The sequence below is a fragment of the Falco biarmicus genome, chromosome 12 (genome assembly GCF_023638135.1).
Source record: "Falco biarmicus isolate bFalBia1 chromosome 12, bFalBia1.pri, whole genome shotgun sequence".
In the NCBI taxonomy this organism is placed as follows: Eukaryota; Metazoa; Chordata; class Aves; order Falconiformes; family Falconidae; genus Falco; species Falco biarmicus.
The window spans coordinates 25,141,061-25,162,120 of NC_079299.1; the positions used below are offsets into that span (position 1 = coordinate 25,141,061).

General features: G+C 37.3%; 1 protein-coding gene across 6 annotated transcripts in view; it reads left to right on the forward strand.

The window, feature by feature from the left end:
• The window catches only part of KIF16B (kinesin family member 16B), a 142,274-nt gene that overhangs the window by 81,323 nt on the left and 39,891 nt on the right, over positions 1-21,060 (forward strand). For 2 of the 6 annotated variants that reach the window (XM_056357427.1, XM_056357429.1), the window contains 5 exons: positions 321-1,676; positions 5,164-5,322; positions 6,237-6,342; positions 6,896-6,946; positions 14,040-14,162. In XM_056357427.1, the coding sequence (XP_056213402.1) occupies positions 321-1,676; positions 5,164-5,322; positions 6,237-6,342; positions 6,896-6,946; positions 14,040-14,162 (1,795 nt within the window). Of the gene's footprint in view, positions 1-320; positions 1,677-5,151; positions 5,323-6,236; positions 6,343-6,895; positions 6,947-7,957; positions 12,374-13,992; positions 14,163-21,060 lie in introns of those variants that run through there. The other 4 variants (XM_056357425.1, XM_056357431.1, XM_056357430.1 and 1 more) reach the window with 4 other exon arrangements.

Below are 21,060 nucleotides of genomic sequence, written 5' to 3' on the forward strand. Positions count from 1 at the left end.
TATTGGATTTGACACAACTAGTGCAGTCCAATTTTATACTAACGTAGGTGCTGTATAACATGTCTTCCTATAACTTCATATATCCACAACTTCTTATGTTGAAATAGGCTATATGAATCTCTTTACCATTTGTCCCATGCATTGAGTGCCTTCCAAGCAATATAAGATCTAAACCTGTGGCAAAAGAAAACTGTCAAAAAAAGGAGCTGTTACATATACTGCAAAATCCTTGTCCAAACCTTTGTAACTTCTAACGGATATATTGTCCTTTGGGAAAAAAAGAAAAGTTCAAAATATTGCATGTAAATCTTTTACTGCAGAAAACAGATAGAAGAGATGGAAGAGAAACAAAGATCTGACAAAGCAGAACTTGTAAGAATGCAGCAAGAAGTAGAGTCACAGCGCAAAGAGACAGAAATAGTCCAGCTGCAAATTCGAAAACAGGAAGAGAGTCTGAAACGGCGAAGCGTTCACATTGAGAGCAGGTTAAAGGATTTGTTGGCTGAAAAAGAAAAATTTGAAGAAGAGAGATTACGAGAACAACAGGAGATAGAACTTCAAAAGAAAAAGCAGCAGGAAGAAATTTTTGCCCGGGTCAAAGAGGAATTGCAGCGACTACAAGAGCTTAATCATAATGAAAAAGCAGAGAAAATGAAGATTTTCCGTGAACTAGAAAAACTTAAAAAGGAAAAAGATGAACAATATATTAAGCTGGAATCGGAAAAAAAGAGACTTGAAGAACAAGAAAGGGAGCAGGTGATGCTGGTGGCTCATCTAGAAGAACAGCTTCGAGAGAAGCAGGTCATGATAGAGCTCCTGAAGAGAGGGGATGTACAAAGAGCTGAAGAAGAGAAAAGAGATCTCGAAGATATTAGAGAATCTCTTTTGAAAGTCAAGGAAGCCCGATCTGAAGGTGATGAAAATCATGAAGAGCTAGAAAAAGCACAGCATGATTTTGTAGAATTTAAAAGGAAACAACTGGAACAATTGAATATTTTGGAAAAAGATTTAGTCCAACAAATGGATCACCTGGAAAAGGAGATAGGAGATGAAAAAAGAGCTCTGGAACACTTAAAATTTGCACATGAAGAACATTTCAGTCTCAAGAGAGATGATGAAAACTTTGTAGATGCCGTACTCAAGGCTGAAGAAGTTGACAAGACAAAACCAGCAGAGTGCAGACTCCAATCTAAAGTACGCCAGCTTGAGTACCTGAAGAGTAATCATTTGCCAGCTCTGCTGGAAGAAAAACAAAGAGCTTCTGAAGTCCTTGCTAGGGGCTTGTTAGGGTTAGATAATACTCTCTATCAAATAGAGAAAGAAATAGAAGAAAAAGAAGAGCAGCTTGCCCAGTATAGAGCTAGCACAAATCAGCTGCAGCAGCTTCAAGAAACCTTTGAATTTACAGCCAATGTAGCTCGTCAGGAAGAAAAGGTTCGGAAAAAGGAGAAAGAAATCCTTGAATCAAGGGAAAAACAGCAGAGAGAGGCGCTGGAGCAAGCTGTTGCTAAGTTAGAAAGGAGGCACTCTGCTTTGCAACGTCGTTCAACAATAGACTTTGAAATTGAAGAGCAGAAGCAGAAGCTTGCCACCTTGAACAACAGCTGCAGCGAGCAGGCAGGTCTGCAGGCTAGCCTAGAAGCTGAGCAGAAAGCCCTCGAACAAGACCGGGAACGGTAAGTGTTGTGGTTGCTTCCATTTGTTAGAAGCTATCCACAAAAAGTGGAATCACCTTAGATGTCGAGAAAACTACTTGTTCTGTGTCCCAGTGTTTGAGTGTCTTGATGACTTTCAAGTAGTTTACTCAGAATTGAAACTCTGTATTGCTTTTTAAAGGAGTCCTGCTCACTCTTTAATTTCTGTTGTGTTTGGATAATTATCCCATCCTCAGCAGTACAGTTTTTGTGCTGGCCATCACAGTACTTAGTTTTCTGTATTTAGAAAGCTCAGCCAACCTTATGTTCTGCCCTTACAAAAACATGTACTGTCTAAACAACTTTTTTGCTCTGACTATATTCGTGTATAACATTTTGTTTCCTCATTAGCAACAGGCTAGATTATTGCTCGAGATTTGGAGACTGATTAGTTGCAGTAGACTGCCAACTGTCTTTCAGCTGATGATGTACTGAACACTGCTGGTGTTCAAAGTAAACAAAGTATAATGTTAATTTTTCTATTGGTTTCAGAACTAAATAAAATAGGCTAGCCATATATCTATGTAAAATGTGATGGTGGTTTTTAAGCTTATTGGAAAATATACAGAGGCACAATAAAGCCCTGTGTGGTGACAAACCCTTTTTAGGTACAGAAGCAATGTCATCAGTTATACACATGATATCTGGTAGCGTAACGCTCAGCCGAAGTATGGGAAGCTTAGAGAAGAGTGATTTAGGTAAGGACGGATCTTTCTGTGTGGAAGAAGAGGAAGAAATCTTTTGTTCTATTTTTGGCCTGAGCAAAAATCTGCTGGGATTAACGCATTAAATCCATGCCATATGGAAAAAGGGCAGAATTGCCATTTTTAAATGTGTTGTCTGATTTGCTAATACTAGAGCTTTAAAACCTGTGATTATTGGCAAAATAATGAACTGGGTTTTCTTGAGGTAGCATTTGTCATTTGTTTTATTTTAATATTCCACTAGTTATCCGACTTTTCTTTCATAAGCCCTTCAAAACAGATGCTTGATTAGAAAAAACACCTAAAAAAAGAAACTTGCCTATAGCCAAATTGAAGAGCTATTCTGTATCCTTTTCCTTTTAAACCATTATCAGAAAAGAATAATTCTTTTCTGTACCTTGTGTAGGGGTCACTTTTTTGGCATTTAGAGCTGCACTGTGTAGATTTTAGTTGAGCATTTTCGATACTAATTTATGATTTTGTTGTGGATATTGCCATTATTTTTCATAATTGTCTTGAACATAAAGTCTTGTCTTCTACACTAGGCATCTCACTTGACTCAAGTCAGCTATAAACAACTGGAGGTTCCACCAAAATAGACAGCTTAGCCCTCAAGAGATTGCTGGGTTGTGTGATAAGTGGAAAAAAATATGTTGTCAGCTAGAAGAGTGACATTTGGAAAAGATACCAAGGAAGTAAAAAGGTCTTCCCCTGCTGTGCTCTTCCCCTCCCCCCCCCCCCTTTTTTTTTTCCTTGTTTACTTGAAAGTCATCTTGCACAAAATAAATAAAACTGAGTCTTTCAGTGAATTGCCCAGGGGCCTGCATAATTCAGTTCTGAATGCTTTTATGAATCTTGAGGGAGAAGAAAATCTTAAGATACACGATAATATGTTAAATGTTTCTGGCTACATATCATTCTTGTGTTTTGAGTTTATGCTTCACAGTACAGGATGTCTTGGATGCTATAGTAAGCCTATGAATTGTATCTATTTTCTATTGTTTATCTAGGTAGCGTTATGTGATGATGTGCTTTGGTTCAGATCAGTGTTAACTCTGAAAATGTTTAAATGCAATATTCATTTGAAATGCTTTATAAGTCCATCATAACTGTGTAATTCCCCAGTTCCCCCCCCCCCCCCCCCCCCCCCCCCCCCCCCGTTTGAATATTATGTTAGCTGAAATTCTTTCACCTACAGGGACGACCTCTAAAATGATAATTTGAAGTTAACTTATACTGGAATAATGCATACATGTTTTGTCTTTACTGGCAGAGGTTTGAGACAATAGAGTGAACATAAAGCAACTTTAGAGTCATCTTTGGGACAAGAGGATGTATTGCTCACGAGTGGCAGGGCACAGTTTAGTGTACTTACTGGTGGGTGCTTCATGCGGCTGGATAAGTTTATAGCTATAGGAAGTGATATCTTTTGATAGTAGGATGTTTACAAATGAAGAGATAAGCTTTTTTCCGTTAATGTAATTCTGATTTTTGTGGTTAAATTGATTTTCCATAGATGCAAACACTCTCTTATATCCATCAGCCATCTCCCATCCACTTCCCCTCAGGATGCATGATTGTTTTGCTGCTAATCAAAAGAAACAGATGGCTTCTGGCAGTGCTGCAAAAAGTACTCTAAAAATGAAGTAATAATTCAGCCTGCTTTACTCCAGCTTAGGTTTCAGCATTCGTCATCTCATTAATTTTCTTTTTTAACCTCCAGGATGGAGTAAAGTAGTTGTAGCATTGTACTTCAATTTAGATATGTACAGTTGTAGGATAAGTAGTAGAATCCTAGCTTCCCATAGTTTCCCCTGCTTCTGCAGGAACTTCTTTTCTTTTATTCTTTAATTGTTAGGTAACCTCTAGAAAAACAATTACTGGTAAAGACAAAAGTTGTAATGGACATGGACAAGATTGTAACTGTGTTAGTAATCTAATCTTGGCTACATTACAAGTGAAAAGTGTGTTCTGAAAATTACTTTGTTATAATATAGTTTAATATGACTAAATGATAAATATTTCAAGAAGTGCTTCTTATTTTATACTAGATGCCTCAGGCATTTTCAGTCAAAAATACGGTATCTGATTTTACATATTCTGTGCATAAATCTGGCTGGTATGAAATTTATTTTTTAAAAAAATGAGAAGGCTTCCATTTCAAATGATTTAGGTGTGTATATATAAAATAAATACTAGCTGTTTTATTTTGTAAGTAACTTTTCAATAATACATATACAGACTGAAGGAATAACTGGAAAATAGGGTTTATATGTATAGTACACAATTTAAAGATTTTCTTATAGATATGTTTTGCCACATCATTGTTTTAGCTTGTATTTGGTTTTTTGTATTAGTGCTCTATTTTGAGTTTTTGATTTTTTTCCCCTCGTTGATTCGTATCCTTCACACTGGAAGCTAATAACTGAGGTTGTTGATAGAGTTCTGTAAAGAGGAAAGTTTATTCAAGTGATACTAACAGATAGTTTAAGTCTTATGAATTAATATTTAATATGCTGTTAGATACCTTTTGCATTGGAAGTTACTGAATATTACTTAATACTGCTGTTGTAATGTGGCGTTTGAGCTATCTCTGATTTCCTATCTAAATATGCTGAAAGAACAATTCAGACTTTGTATTTTCCTAAATATTAATGCCTACACTTTTCGATGCATGCGTTGCAGTGTAAGTACAGTACTTCCTGTAAGAACTATGGGAATCAACTCTAAAACAAAGTGAATTACATTTCAAGATCTCTTTATAGCCTGGACCAGGAAATTCAGCAGCTGAAGCAAAAAATATATGAGGGTGATGGTGGTCAGAAAGGAAGTCATGGAACATTAGAAGAGAGACTCTGCCATGCCACTTCCCCTACCAGCCCAACAAAGCCACAGCCACCTGCTGCTCCACTCGTTGATGACAGGTAGGTAACCTGCATTTCTTCCGTGTTTTGGTAGGTATGCAAACAGTAGCTTTAGAAAAGAAGTGCTTTGAAAGGTCGTTCTGCCAGGGTTGTAATTAAATACTGTAACTGTACTTAAAGCCTAGTCTGGAAATAAAATCAGTTTCCCGTGTTTTACTTTAAATAACCAACTGCCTAATCTGTTGCTCCTGTACAGTTTGTTTTAGGATAGGGGGTTGGAAAACTGTGGGCGAGAATGTATTTAAATTGAGTTTGTGTTTACAGTTACTTGTCTATATGGTACTGCTTTATATACACTTGAAGACAACTAAGTAAATTGTTAACAAAGTTAATTGTCTTAAAAAAATTGTCTTAAGCCTTTTTTAGTAGGGCAGCTGCCTGGTGTCATTTTAAAATCTATTCCCTTTCTTTTCTTTTTACACTTGTAAGTACAGTTGTTAGTATCAACTCTTGGAACATTCCTTCTGTTTGAAGACCAAACCTTTGTTAGCCCAAGTTGCCAATACCGCAAAAGCGATAAAAGCAAACCATTACGTAACTAAAAAAAAAAACGATAAAAGCAAAGCATTGTGTAACTAGAGATGCAACCCCAGCCTTCTATTTCTTCTTCATCGCTCTTACCCTCACTGCCACTTGTATGTAGAGCTTTATGCATAGCAGTGCTTAACCTGTGGTCCATTAAATTGTCTAATTGTGATAACAGATTGTTAACCTTTGCCTGTTAAATGAACACTTGCTCGGGAGTCCATGTTCCTTAAGGAGTGATAAAACTGGTCTAACATTAAGCCTGGCAATTAAGAGTTGTGCAGTATGTAGGGTTCATAAGCATTTCAAAGAGCCCTTTAGCCTGTCTTGATTTTTATCTAAGAATATACTACTTTATTTTTTTCCCCCCACTCTTCTATATCTTGAAGGATAAATGCCTTTATAGAACAAGAAGTGCAGAGAAGGCTCCAGAATATTCATCATAAAGCTGAGGATAATGATGTTAGCCTGTCGTGGTCTGCGGAAAGTTCAAAGGTGAGCAGAAATGGGTAGGATATCCTGACCTTCACTGCACTGTGTGTAACCACTGATTTAGTTTTGTTGTGCAATAATTTTCATGTTTTCCTATGTTTATGTAATTTTAAATTACCAAAAAATAAACAGTAAATCAGGGATATCAGTTTTAGATTTTGAGAATCTCCTCCACCTACTCACCTGCCCAGTGACTTTTTTTATGTTGTATTCCATTTGCTTTTGCAGGGAGGACTGTGTAAATGGCAATAGGAAGCTTGCAGATAAAATAAAAATGTTCCTTTTATGTCTGTATAATACACTGATAAAATTCCATCCCGAAGAATGGTAATCGTTGATACTTACAAATAAATGGTCATTTAAAAACTGGTGATTTAATTAATCCAAAGACTGGGTAGATTCACTTCCAAGCCAGTGGTTTAATAAATATCAATAAGAAAATACTTATTTCTGGTTATTAAAAAGAAAAAAAGTCTCTTCCTATGAGTGCTTTTAAACAGACTTAGACAAGAAAGGAACTCTTTTTAATAATCACCTGTACCTTTTTTGTTCTTAGGATAATGAGAGGCTTAATAATGGCACTGTTCAACGCAAGCTGAAGTATGAGGTAGGTCATAATTTGTCAGAATGAAATGGTTGTCTTAAATTATGGCATGCCCTGTAATTAAATTTCTTAATGTTTAGCTGCATAATTAGAATTTTGAATTCACAGCAAGATTAATGGCTAACAGAGACAGCAGTGCATTTTGCCAGCTGGAATTAAAGTGATTTTTTTCAAATTGGGCATAGTTTTTTCCTTATTTGAAAGGTGTGGTGTTATTGCGGATCTTTCCTTCCTTGTGTTGTCATGATTCTTAATTTGGATCAGTATTCCTTTCCTGATTTTTAGAGAGTAAAAACCTTTAATAAGGAGAGATTGTGTGAATTCAGAATACCGCTTCACCTTTTTCACTCACAATAACTACAGTAACGATGCGTATAATATTAGCAAGTAGCATTGGGCACATTTGCCTATGTCATAAAGGATTCATACATGTATTTTTAAACTGAGGCTTAGATGCCTTCCACTGTGTTTTGGTTGCTTAACTTGTGCTTGAAACATGGTTAATTACTTGTCTTGGTAAGTAAATCCTAAATACCTTTATGGATTTAAACCTTAATGGTAGGGCGGCTGCAACACCTGTGATTTGGACTTCTTTGGTCTTTTACACTGTTTTTTTTAAAACCCTGTTGGACTTTTTACACTGTGTTGGACAGCATAGGATTACTTTTTTGTGAACATGTAGAAAATTACTAAAGGGCTTATAAATTTCTAATAATAAATAAATAAATTATAAATTGCCCTTTGATTTTTCCATTGGTTTTCGAGTGAAGCAAATATAAACCAAGTGAAATGGATGCTGCACAAAGAAAAGGCAGTGGTGGGCTGGGAAGATCAACCATTCCTGAATCAGACCTCAATCACTTCTGTGAGATTTTTCTCTCTAATTTGAGAGTTTGTACTGATTTTGAATGATTGAACAAACCTAATCAAAATCAATCCTCAATTTAAGAAATGTTCAAATTGGAAGATTTTTATAAAGACGTTTCTGTTTTCTTCTTTTGAAATTTTTAACAGAAAAGTCAACAGTGGCAGCCACATTATGGCTTTCCATTTATGTCTAAAGATGGCAATTGTGCTTCTGAGTTGTGTGGAGAAAATACAGGAGCAAGAAACCATAAGAGATGGAAGCCATATACAGAGATGTGGGATTTATTTCCCAGTTCTGGAAGAATCTCCTCCCCTTTTACATCAGTGAAGGCATTTGAGAATGAAAGGAGTAATTCAGAACAGGAGAGCTTTGCCTGTCATTGTGACATTGAAAGTAGTTTAATTCAGTCTAAAAATATTAATACTTTACAAAGCAAGACTGTTCCTTATCAGAATGCGTTATCTACTTCTTTACAAAGTCATGACTTAAATGATGTGGCTTATTCGCTCTGCAACGTTGAAAATTTCAATCATTTTGATGATAAAATAATTACTTATCCGGATTGCGACAGCTCAAGAACTGAATCAGATTGTTCCCACTTGAAACAGCTGTCTCCTGTAGGATCCTTAATGGGTGCAAATGAGCAGGCTGGCTCTAACAGCATATCGTGCCTTCTCTTTTCTCAGTCTAATGTGTGTTCTGAAATAGTAACTTGTAAAGAAAACAGCCCAACTAAGACAGTGCAACCGACAATCAAAGACCAGTCTAGTAATTCTCAGCTTCCAACACAAAAGGCCTCTGATTCGATTTCTTTTAAGTCAGTATCTTCTCATTTTGATGCGAGACCAGGACACACCTCTGGTTTGGGATATCTTTTCAGTAAGCTTTCCTGCCTTTGCAAAGATACCAGTAGTCAGCTGCTCAAAAGTACTGTGGTTTCAAAACAAATCAAGGAGTTGGGAAGTCTGTGTGGCAGAAGTGAGAGGTGTGCACAAGCAGTATCATTAATAAAAGATCTGCCACTTATAAGAAACTTGCAAGTAAATGTATTCAAGTCAGATATGAATAGAGACATGTCCCACTCTACAGATGATGCCAAAGCTCGTACTGAAAATGTTGTTCAGCCTGAATCCCCTGTGCAAGAGTCTATCATGATGCGTGTAAGCACAGAAGTCTCTGACGCCTATGCGAGAAAGCCCTCTGAAGGATTTGCATGCTGTTGTAAAGATGAAGAGCTGGAAAGCAGTCTTGTGTTAAGACAGAAATTTGTGCATTTTCCTGAACTCTTTTTGAAGCTTCAGGTCTGTTCTCTGGAAAAACTGCTGGAATTTTTGACCTGTGCCCTACCTCAAATTTGTATTAGAATGGAGGAGTTGAAAGGTATATATTGGCTCGCTGTTTGCAATTGCAGAAAACCTGATCCACAACCTGCTTGCTTGCTTTTGTTCAGCTCTGTTCTATATGTTGTTGTTTCATCAGTCAAACAAGACATCTGCCAGAGTTCCTTGGCAATGTTTCATGAGGTTCCCATCATCACTGTAGAGGAGATTCAAGTTGGCTTTGCTGGACAGAATATTAGTCTTCTGTGTTCTGCTGAAGATGGTTTACTCACAATATTTACCTATAACAAACATTTCACTCAAAGAATTTGTCATGACCTAATAAGCGTTTTGATTTCAACAACGGATGATGCTGTTTATTTATATCACCAGCTCTTGAAAGACAATTTGATGCAGATTTCACTTGACTGGACATCAGAAGTAAATGACTTAGTTTTTTCAAATGGACTGCGGTTGTCCTGTAAATTTAGAACTGAATTGGCTGATCTGGTTTACTTGCTTCATGAAAATATGGGAAGTATTAAACCTTCATTAGGTGACATTCATGTACTACTGTATGCCTCAGTGAAAGTAGATTGTGCTAATCAAGCTGTGTACAGAGTTCTTGTTCTTACAACTACTCATATAGGTCTCTTAAAGGAAAATAATGTCTTCTATCCCACACCTAACTTTGTGGATGCTTCGTGCCAGCAATCACAATTTGACAGCCTTCAGTTGTACAGTTTGAATGATATCCGATGTGTAGTTTTGCCAGACAAAGAGGATTTCACAAAAATTGAACTTGTGTTTTCTAGAAGGAGCAAGGCTGGATCTGATTCAGGAACTGGTTTTTCTAAATACTGTGAAAAAGAAATAAATACTCAACTGACAGTCATTCCATCAGTTCTTCAAAGAAGTTTGCATATTCCTTTGGAAATCTGGAAATTAACATTCAGTTCAAGTGAAGAAGCCATTTGGCTTATTATGCATCTGACTAGGTGTTGAAATCCAAATACGTTTAGATACATTCAAAATAAGACGCTAATGAATATTGATAAAATCCTTTTTGATAAAATGATTTTTTATTACTTGACTGCTTGCTTTTTGGGGGTCTGTGATATGCTGTAGATACATTTCCTTGGGAAAGTGAGGAAATTAATGTTGGGTGGATCAGAACTGTAATTACAGCTGTGTCTTCCGATTTCCATTTTGGCTGTGTTTTCTGGCTCCCTCCATCTACTATCTGTCTTCATTAATGTCTTCTCCATTCCTCCTTGATTGCCTTTTCCTTAATCTTTCCGAGTGTCTTTGTTTTTCATGCTTCTCATTTATTTCATGCCCTTGATACCACTTTTTTTATTTTTTTTTTTTTAATTTTCAATTCACTGTATGCTCTTAATACTAAGGAATTTTACAGCTTTTATACTTGCAATTTTGGGAAGAAAAGCATTGACAATTCTTTTCTGCTTCAGAGTTTTTCATTTAAGGATTATTGCATTCCTGCATTAGAATTCATCACAAGTGCAAAAGCAATTGTGTTTGGCTTATTCTAAGTCTGTTGGCTGAGTTACCATGGATTGATGGATTTGCCATACCTCTTTTCTCCTGGACTTGCCCCCTTTGCCTAGGGTTAGGAGAGTGTAGGCTAGTGAAAGAGAACAAGATCAATGCAGAGAACATCCAATACTCTTTTAAAATTTCCTTTGCCCTTCCTTTTCTTGCAGGGAAGCAACGCATGGCTTTGTCATTCTGATTTATTTTGACCAAATAGTTAACTTGTACTCCTCCACCACAGTCTTTATATTCCCTTGATGTGAGCGTTTAAGGAAAATGTGATGTGAAAATGAGCCTGGTTCAAGGGTGTAAACAGAAGTTGGTTGTACTTTAAATAGCGTTTCAACCTTTTGTCATGCTCCTATACCTGTGGTGAGACACGTGGTTTGGGGTTTATCATCTGCATACATGTTTTTCATGCTGTTAAATGGATAGTTAGCCTGACAGATGGAGTAAGTTTAACTGTAGGGTTCTCTCCATGTAGTGTGGCCTGATTTCCTCTTTTTCTGCTTGCTTACTAATGGGGTTGTTGATACTGTGAGACTGCATCCCTTACAGTCTCTTTAATATTACATTCCAAGAAATAATGGAACTGTTGAACGTTAGGAAAACATTTCCATTAATTGGTGCTTGCCTTCAGCTTAGTACAAGGTTATTCTTTACCTGTTACCCCATCAGATGTTCAAGTAATAAATAAGCTGTTGTCTCCCATCTCTTGTTTCTTCCCTTGTAGAGGGAGCTGAATACCTTTTGAATCCTGTTGCTTGAATGTGCCATCTGCCTTGTTTGAGGAAGATGGCCCTTGGCAGAAAAAACAGTGGTATCTAATCTGAAATTCTAAATTCTGTAAGCATATTGCCAGTAGAGGTGCAATCTTCTACTAGACAGAGTTAGACTTCAGTCTCTCTACTAGTGTAAGAATATTTTCCATTTGTTCTTACCATATGTTAAAACATGATAATATAACTCACGTGGGATTTAAAAAGAAATAACTTGCATTGGACGAGGAAATTATCTCTGGAAGGATGAACACTGGTTTGCATAGAGAATTATGGTCTTTCTTTTATCATGACAAAACTTTCTAGTATCTTGAGGAAGACCAAAGATGAGCAACATGTGTCATGTTATTTTGAGGTATGTTTTTTGTTTTTAACAAAAAAAGTACACTCAAATATCTCATGGAACGTGTAGTAAACAGGGTAGCTATGAGTTGGACATAACCTTGTCTCAGTTCAGTTCAGGAGTGGCTCCTTCGTTGACATCCCCAAGGCGTTTCTTCTGAGCCTTGCTGAACGTCAACTTTGAGTGGCACTATCTGGGAGGACTCTTAATCAAGGCTGTTAAAGGAAAGTAATTTCTGCAACTAATTCCTTTGCAGATTGTACCCTAAAGTTAAATCTGTACGTGTGTTCCCAATAACATGGTTTTGCTCTTCTGTGTTTGTTTTCAAATCTAACTCAAATATTCTGTGCTTTTATGGAAAAATTACTTCAAAGCAATGTCTTTTATTCTACTGTAAATTAAACATAGAATAGTGATTGATGTTTATGAATATCAAAGCATTATTTAATGTATTAGGGTATATTTTTCACAACGCTTTCAAAATAATTTGAGATTATTTTCCTCTCTGACTATTAGCTGTTTGTAATAGTTATATGAAAATTACCAATAAATTACATGTTGAGAGAGGTGGTTTTGAGAGTGGCTTTATGGTTTTATTGTTGTTTTAAAACAGATTATATTGTTGTCAAGGCAGTGAGCTCCTCTTTCCCCCAAGGAAAAATTGCTTACACTTCTACACTGCAGAAATAAGCTGTAGTTGAAGAACCAGTAATGTGGGGAGAAGTGAAAGAAGGGTAAAATAGAGAGGAGAAAATCTTTGTTGTGTAAACAAATGTCACTAAAAATATTTCCCCATTCAAACACAAACATTTTTTACACTTTCACAAAAAAAAAAAAAAGTTTATGGGAAACACCATCTAGATAAAGTCAGTTAATTGGAAATAAAATTCACTTTCTTTGTATTTTCTTTTTCACTACTCTTAATGCTAATGTTAAGGGAAATGACATCGGTGTTTATAGTTGACTCGTAATGAAATAACAACCTCCCCTTCTCTAGAGCCAGATGAGGATGCCAGAAACCTCTGTAAGAGGCAGCTTTCAGAGAGGCTTTTGTGAATGAGTTTCAAACTTTTCTCCAGTAGGAGCTGGAGAATAGGAATGTGTACTGGAAGTCACCAGGAGTTGCTACAAAGAAACCAAGTGTCTGTGAGCAGAAGTGCGAGCCATTTTCACATTTGGAGATACGTTGGTCAGGACTGACGAATTTTGACCAAGCAACATGTCTTGTGGTAGTTGCTAAAGGACTGAAAATGAATGTTGAGAGTACAGTTATGGATCAAGTGATGAATAGGGTCACTAAATAAAAATACTTGACATGGTCCCAACTTTAAAATGGTAGCTTTTCAATCTTTTTTTGTTACTGCTAATTTACATTTGTCATGGTGCTGTTATACTTTTTTTTAAAGTACAAGTTCATTAAGTTTTCAGACCAGATATGTTCAATTGAAGAAGGGGAGGACTTCCTAAAAGGCATTTTCTGTACTTTATTCACTGTAAATGCTTATGATACTTTTGAGCACAGTCACTGCAAAGCATTAATCTTTTCAGTTGCAAAAATATTTTATATTTGACATCAGAATTACAGATTTCATCTGGTCAGAGGATTGTGCTCTCATTACAAATAACTTTTTAGATCATTGTGTCCCGACCCTGCAAATTTATCATAGTTATCGGTTAATTAGTCAGAATTTAAAGAAAATAATAGGAAACTGTTCTGACAGTGGATTGCTATGTTATCTGTACCTTACTTAATTATAAATGAGTTTGAATTTTTAAAGTCTAAGAGCTTTCTGAATTGCCTAGATCCCTTGCAGCTTTGCATAATATTGTAAACAGGTTTGTTTTATGAAGATATACAAAAAGTATGGCTGACTGTGAAGGCTTGATTAATTTACTTTTTTTTTAAGAGAATTGATATAAAATCTGCTTTCCTTTGTTTTTATATCTAAGCTGAAAATGCCTTTTCAAAGAGAAAATAATATTTTTGAAGACACTTCAGCTTAATTTTTTCCATGCATAACAGAATGCTAGGGCTTGCTTATAAAAGGAGATCCACTTTGTTTTCAAATAATTCCTTCATTTTAGAAATAATTTCTGCCTCCTCCATGCTCTTTTTGTCTGCTCTTCTGGCCAAGAACACTTTCTCATTTTTAGTGAAGTTGTTTTTGTTTTTTTAACTTATGTAGTGATTTTGGTTTTCCTTTGTTCTCCCTATTTGGTATGCACATGAAAGCGGATGGTCTGTCGTTCACTGGGAGCAAATCCAGATGACCTAAAGGACCCTATTAAAATTAGTATTCCACGCTATGTCCTGTGTGGGCAGGGAAAGGATGAACACTATGAGTTTGAAATAAAGGTAAGTGCTTTTCCGTTGCTTCACATTGTTTGGGTTCTCTGTATATTTTGTACATTTATACAACAGTAGCATGGTCGTAACAATAGAAAAATACCTTTTGTATAAGACCAAATAGTTCCTAGTTTGCTCTGTCCAACTGTCAGTGTTCACTGTGACAGCATCACAGTTAGTGAAGATAGAAACAGCAGCTGGAAACGCACCTGAGAATCTGGAGATTCCAGAAATCACCTTACTAATTCCAATGAAATGTAGGTTTTGTTCCACAAGTGCAATTGTTGGTTCTTTTTCTGTTGTCCAAGTGGCCTTGGTTAATCAGTTAAATAAGAGAGGTTGTGAGAAGGCATGCACAATACAGGACACTGTAAAGACAGGTATTTTCAAAGTGGATCAATTGTACACAGGAGGTTGGTGGTCCGACTCTTGGAGTGAGCAGTTCCAGATCCGTTGTCAAATAATCCAGTTGAAGGTGTTGCAGAGGTGAAGATTAAATGTAGAATAGTTATAGGAAAGAGCTTTTTTGAGATGTGTGTGTCAGGTATAGAAAATGATTGGACTTGAAATGTTTACCTGTAATAATGAAAGCATAATTATAGGTATTTTTCACATATCTGCAACAAAGGCTTTGATTCCTTTCAGTCTGTCTTTGTTGTTCTGATTGTTTCCACCCTGCATTTCCAAGGTCTTGCTTCTCCAAACTGTTATCCATTTCCCCTCTGTTCTAGTGGCTTCCTCCATTGCTCTTCTGCGCAGAAATGCTGGAAAAAAAATGCATATTCATTATGTTTCCTCTGGTATGAAGCCAGTGTTTTTTCAAAGCAAAATGTGAAGTCTAATTGGAAATGTGCTCTCAGTGCATGTGGACATGCAGCATAACTGATGTACATGGCATCAGAGACAGAACTGGCAGCCTTCTTCACTGAATGTACTGCCAGATGCTTTGTTAGCTGGTGCAAGTTGGAGGAGTGACCTGCCCTCATAGTGTGAAGAACCAAGTTGGAGGAGTGACCTGCCCTCATAGTGTGAAGAACCATTTTTGAACTGTGCTCACATTCTCTTTTACAAAGGCTTTTCTTAAGATGGGTAACCTTAGCTCTCTTTGTGTTAATTAAATTTTCATCTTAAATCATACTGCACAATTTGTGGATGTAATACTTCCTTTTGCCTTTTGAACTTTGGATTTTCTGGGGCCAGTGAAAGCCCAGAGCCAAAGAGATGCTGAGAGAAGAGTAAGCACATAAGAAACTTCCCCAAGGACTGTTCTATTCACCATCTGTTTTCAGCACATGGAATTTACTGAACTGGCTAATGGTTAAGGAAGGTAGATAAAGTAAAAATGTGTTTTCTCTTTTTAGTAAGTTGGTGCATTTCTTTTCCCTTAATCTCTAACCCATGTAATCATCTGCAAAATCTTAGGAGGAAGGGGCAGTAAGTATTTGCAGGAAGACTTGGACTTACCTGGAAGGAAATGTAGTAAAAGAAAAATGTTAGAAGGGGAGTGGGGTTTGTAACCAGGAAGGAACAGGAGGATATATCAAGGAGAGAAGCCAATGCAGATGCAACTAGGCTCCAACAGTTCTGTTGCTTGTGTTTTGTTTCTGTGAAGAGCAGACTTGTGACCTACCCTCAGTAATGGTATGGAATGAATGGATGCTGTAGCTAAGAGCAGTGTGTATGGAATGGCTGTTCTATTCTGTCGTACTTGCCGGTACAATCTTTTGTCTCTGTCCTGTGCCACCTCTAGTCTGCCTTTGAGAGAAACTGCTGCTTAAATAACTGCTTTGATGAACTTCAAAGAAATGGATGACATATGGGGTAGGGAATGGGCTATCACTAATAATTTTATTCCATTGCTGTCAGCTTCCTTAAAGCACTAAATATATTTACCGAAGTTGCTATGGACCTTGGTTTGGCAGTCTTTGGGATGTTTCTTATAGTCATTCCCCTACACAGATCGATCAACTGTTTGTTTTTTCCTTTACTTTCAGGTCTCTGTATGTCACAGTGGGCTACTTTTGCTGTGGTCAGGATTTGTCTGCAAGCTACAATCCACAGGCCTTTCACAAACTTTTCTATTTTAAACCTTGCCCCTGCAGAGCTCCCAGCTCTACTTTGATCTGTATTAATCTTCAGCAGCTGCTACTGTTATTCTTGGGAAATCAGAACACGTGGAAGAGTGATTTTTTTTCTCTCTTTCTTTCTTAAAAATCAGGAAAACAGGAAGGCAGGGCAGGGAGGAGAAAACATGTACGTGTTTTTTTCATCCCTTCCTGATGCATCAGTATACAGTGTCAGTTGTGGAAATAATTCCTAATTTCAGCCTCACTTTACTTAGTTCAAGTTTATTTTCAGATAACCTTGTACCAGAATACATGTCAGTCTTGGGGAAGGGCTGGTGTTAATCTTGATTCCTTTGCTAGATCCCAAATAAGCTTTCTTCACCAAGGTTCCTCTTGCTCTTGGGAAAATGGGTAACTGACCTGTTCGCATGTAACAGCACTTTGAGATCTGACAAAGGGTCAAGGGACAATTGAGTTGAATTGTAAGACACTCCACAAACTTTTGAATTCTAGAGGTCTCAGAATTGTTTTCTTCAGCAGATGTTTCTAGTCATTGGGTTTGTAGTTAAATCCTGGCATATTGCTGTACAGAGGAACAAATACAATTAATTTCTATATGGAACAAGTACATAAATTTCTTCTTGTGACATGCAATAGTAAAGATTATTTTCTTTATATGCCAAAAGAGGGAGAGTTCCACTTTTCTTGGCAGCATCATGGTGAGTTCGTAAGTCTTTCAACAGTAACATAGCATCCAAAAATATTTTCTTTTAGTGCAGGTTTGTCCATTGAGACATATATAACATTTGGGAATGGGCCAGCAAAATGGTGTGTCCGCTCAGGTTCTTCCACTGGATACAGATCCTACTTTAGCATGTTGATTGAGTCTCATGAGAACCTATTGGAGGCAATTCAAAATAGAAACAAATCCATATTTATTAGAGTTAAGATAGCACCCTCTGCTTTTGCAGCAAGAGATGTCGTGGAGCTGTTTGTGCTGGTCTGCTGTTAAGTATTCAGTATGAATAGATAAATTTCCAAAAATCTTCCATTTTAAGCGACAGTTTTACATTGTTTTTAAAGACAATAAAGTAGTAACTTAGTCAGGTCTAAACATATTTATGCTAAAGCTGAATTAGAATACCAGTAAACTATTCTTGTATTCTCCCCTTCCTTTCATGCTGTTGTGATACACAGAATACTCACAAGGCCATGCTAGAAACAGTGTGTGGGAAGAGCTTTTGCATCGCTAAGACAGTTGGCATCTTTTACAGACAGTACCTGTGGTTGCGGGTAGTACCTATGGACAGCAAAAGGAGCAGCCAGGCAGCAGGGGAGGAGGAACCCCAGCTCACATAAAAGCACACAGGGTCTCCCAAGAGCAGGTGATGGAAGCAAAGCCTGGAATCAAGCACAACCCTGCAAGGGATCCTCTGACAGGGAAAGAGGGAACGTTTTAGATAAACTTTCACATTTTTATTCAGCTTCCCCTAGTTGTTCCAAGTTCGCTTATTTTATTTATCCTGTTTGATATTCTTTCAAAACTGGCTTTTTCTTGCGTTTCAAAACCTTTCAGTCATCTCTGATGAGTTCCCTGTAGGAGATCTGGGCAGGTGCACCCCAAAGCAGTGTTTTTCTCCCAGTCCAGTCGCAGTTCTGTTCAGCCAAATGCTGTGGTGGGTCTTCTCAAATGTCCATGTTTCTAGTCTTAAGTTTCTTTCTGAGATCAGTGAACTGTTGCAGAATTGGAGTAAAGCAGCAGTGCTCATTGATACCTAGCTCTTAAAGAAAATGATGCATGCCCCATATGTACCTAAATTAGAAAAAAGAAAAAGCCCAGTCTTCCCTTAACTCTATCAGATTAATACCATCAATAATAAACAAAAAAAGGTTGCAAGAAATTTTTAGGCAACCTTTAGATTTTTAGATGCTGTAGTCATAGACAACGTGAGGAACACTTTCAAGTAGGTCCATTTTGAGAAATAGGAATTTTCGCCATGACTGTAGACAGTTTATCCAGCCCAGATAAGTAAGGTGGCCATTTTCTGGTGGTTTTTTAATTGCTTCAGAATCAGGTGGAATATTCCCTCTCCCAGGTTTTACTTCTATTTGCGTGGGGCAGAAGGGGAAAAAATTCTGTGACGTGGTTTATTTTGTCAGTCACCATGAGAAGGAGACAGGACTGCAGTATCGCCTTTCAAATTTCTAGGTTTTACGTAGGAAATGGTGCACTGAATGAAAAAACAAACAAAAAAACCCAACAACAAACCAAAAAACCCAAAACAAACCACCACCACCACAACCTCACCACCCCCATAATTCTGAGGCAAGTCTGGGGTCACATAATTGCCCAGATAAGAATATTTTGAAAATCTGTATTACAGATTTACTCAAGCATGTGTTTGTTGTTTTTTTTTAGTTTAGAAAATATTTTTCTCTACTATATTAGCAAATTACAAGTGAAAATTAAAGGGCTTTTCAAATTTGCTTTATTTTTCACTGTAAAAAAGATGTGCATATATCCCCATCGCATACTTCAGGAGTATATAGTCTATCATATAGCTTTTTTAAATGAGGGAAAAAAATGCCAGCTGAAACTTGTTGGATCAGCTGTAGGAGTAAAATGCCCTGATCTAGACATGCTGTTGCTATGCCAGGTGCACTGTAATTCTCCTCTTTAGGAGTGGAGTTTTATCCTGTCTGGCCTAACAACATTATTGCTGAGCTTTGGGGACCAGTTAAGATTTTGTTTAGCCTTGAAATTCATTTTCCATCAATAATAGCAGTAGCAACAATAAAATTTTGCAATGCATTACCTGCTAGTCTAATTGCAAGAATTAGGAAAGTAAACAGAGGGTAACAGGGACTGAGTCGGGTCAATCCAAGCTGCCAGAGAATGCTCTAGAGAAAATCCTTCAGTTCTTAGGCAGCACAGATACATGGCTTTGCTCTTCTTCTTGTCTGTCTCTAACAAGTTGTTCATTAAAGTTTGTAGAAGAAAGCTAATAAATAATCGGCTGCAGGCAATTTTGAGTATGGTTGGTCCCGCCATATCACCTAGACAGCTGTCAGATGCACTGCCAACAACATCGCTGGCAAGCTGACATACATGCTCTTCCCCAGGCTGTGTAGCTGGCGGAGTCCTGGATGCCTTGTGCTAGTTGCTCCCCTGAAGGCACGCTTCTGCGGAAAACCCTAGGGAAAAAAAGAGATCACTTTTAAATAAAGATCATGTACGTATGAAATTATCACAGCAAAATTTCCTGACTCGGAGAGATTAAAATGCAGAATTAAAGCAAAAAGAAAGCACGAATGAGTAACATCTTTATTTTATGATTATCCATTGTGCTCTAATGTTTAACTGAAATCACAAAGCCCTTTAAAGTAAATGTTCAGAACAAAATGGTTAATTGGTTGAGATCAGTGTAGTATGCGTATTCCTGAAGTTACATTTTTAGTTAAACCTGCCTATTCATTTTAAATCCATTCACCTGATTTTTAAAGTTAGACACTGTTAACAACTTATTGCATGGATACAGTCCATCATGTAGGTGTCCTAATAGTAGTCAAGCTTATTGGTGACATGAAAGATGAATTTTATCAGAAATAATGAATTTGCATTGTGGAGATGTGGTAGAAGAACCTATGTTTTAATGTTTGTGAAAAGCTTTGAGAAGGCCAGTCTTGTTTACTTACATCTTTTAGTTAAAAACAGAGGTTAAAAAATAGGAAAAAAACCAACCCCAAAACCTGTTTCCTGATGTCATAAGACACAGTATTTTTTGGTTTCTAAAACACTTCACCCAGTTTCCCTGTTGTATACAGCAGCAGAGGCAGTGGGGTGGAGAAGGGTGGGCCAGAGGGGAGTCTGTTGTGAGCATGGGGTAGCAGCTGTCAACAGTGGTGCTTGGGTGTTGGTTCCCTCTGGCTTTGTTACTCGGGTTTGTTTTCCTCCGACTTGGTTATTCTGCTCCATTGCAACTTTCTTTATCTCCATAACTTTCTCATATGCACAGTAGCGAGGGAACTACTTGATAATTCGAAGTCACTTTAAGATTAAAAAGCCTGTGCCTTCATAAATTGTGTTTTATGAAAATGCTTATTTTTGATCTTTGTGCATAAAATCGTAGCTAGGCAGAGGTAGTGTCACACATTAGGCCTGTTAAATTAAAAAAGCAGTGGTCTTCCCAGGTTTAGGCAATGCCAGCTGGCTTTGTCCAGCTCTGCTAGACATGCTTATTCTACCTGCAGCATTGCTTCTTGGTAGCCTTGGACCACTAGAGCAACAGAAAGATTTGGTTGTAAAATCAAAGTCCCCAGTCACAGTACTTTTATGACCCACTTACTGATTTCTTTCATTGCACCTAATTTCAGTGAAAATTTTTGCCCCCTGAAATTTTTGTTGATTTCTCAGTTCCAGGGAGGATTTTGTGAATAACTGGTGGTAAGGTTGGCTTGCCCTCCCCCTTCACTCCTTTTGCTATGCTCTTTATTCACAGGAGTAAGTAATTCTGTAGATTTTAATGAGACTTCCTTTATAAATGGGATGTTCATAAACATATTGATGACACAGACCAAGACTCTTTTAAAGGAATGTCTTCTACTGAAAGCTGGCATATATAATTTTTTACCCTACAAATTGGAACCCTGTTCTATGTGGTTATGAGCTCTTTTTCTGAGGAATGCGTATTTATTAATTGTGTATATGTGTGCGTATATGTATGTGAGACTGTACATTTCTCTGAATGTCTAGAGAGGCCACGCTACGGTTGTGCATTCATTAGTGGAACACCCACTGACTGTAATGCTGAGAGGAATGCTGCACCAAGGAATGATTTGGG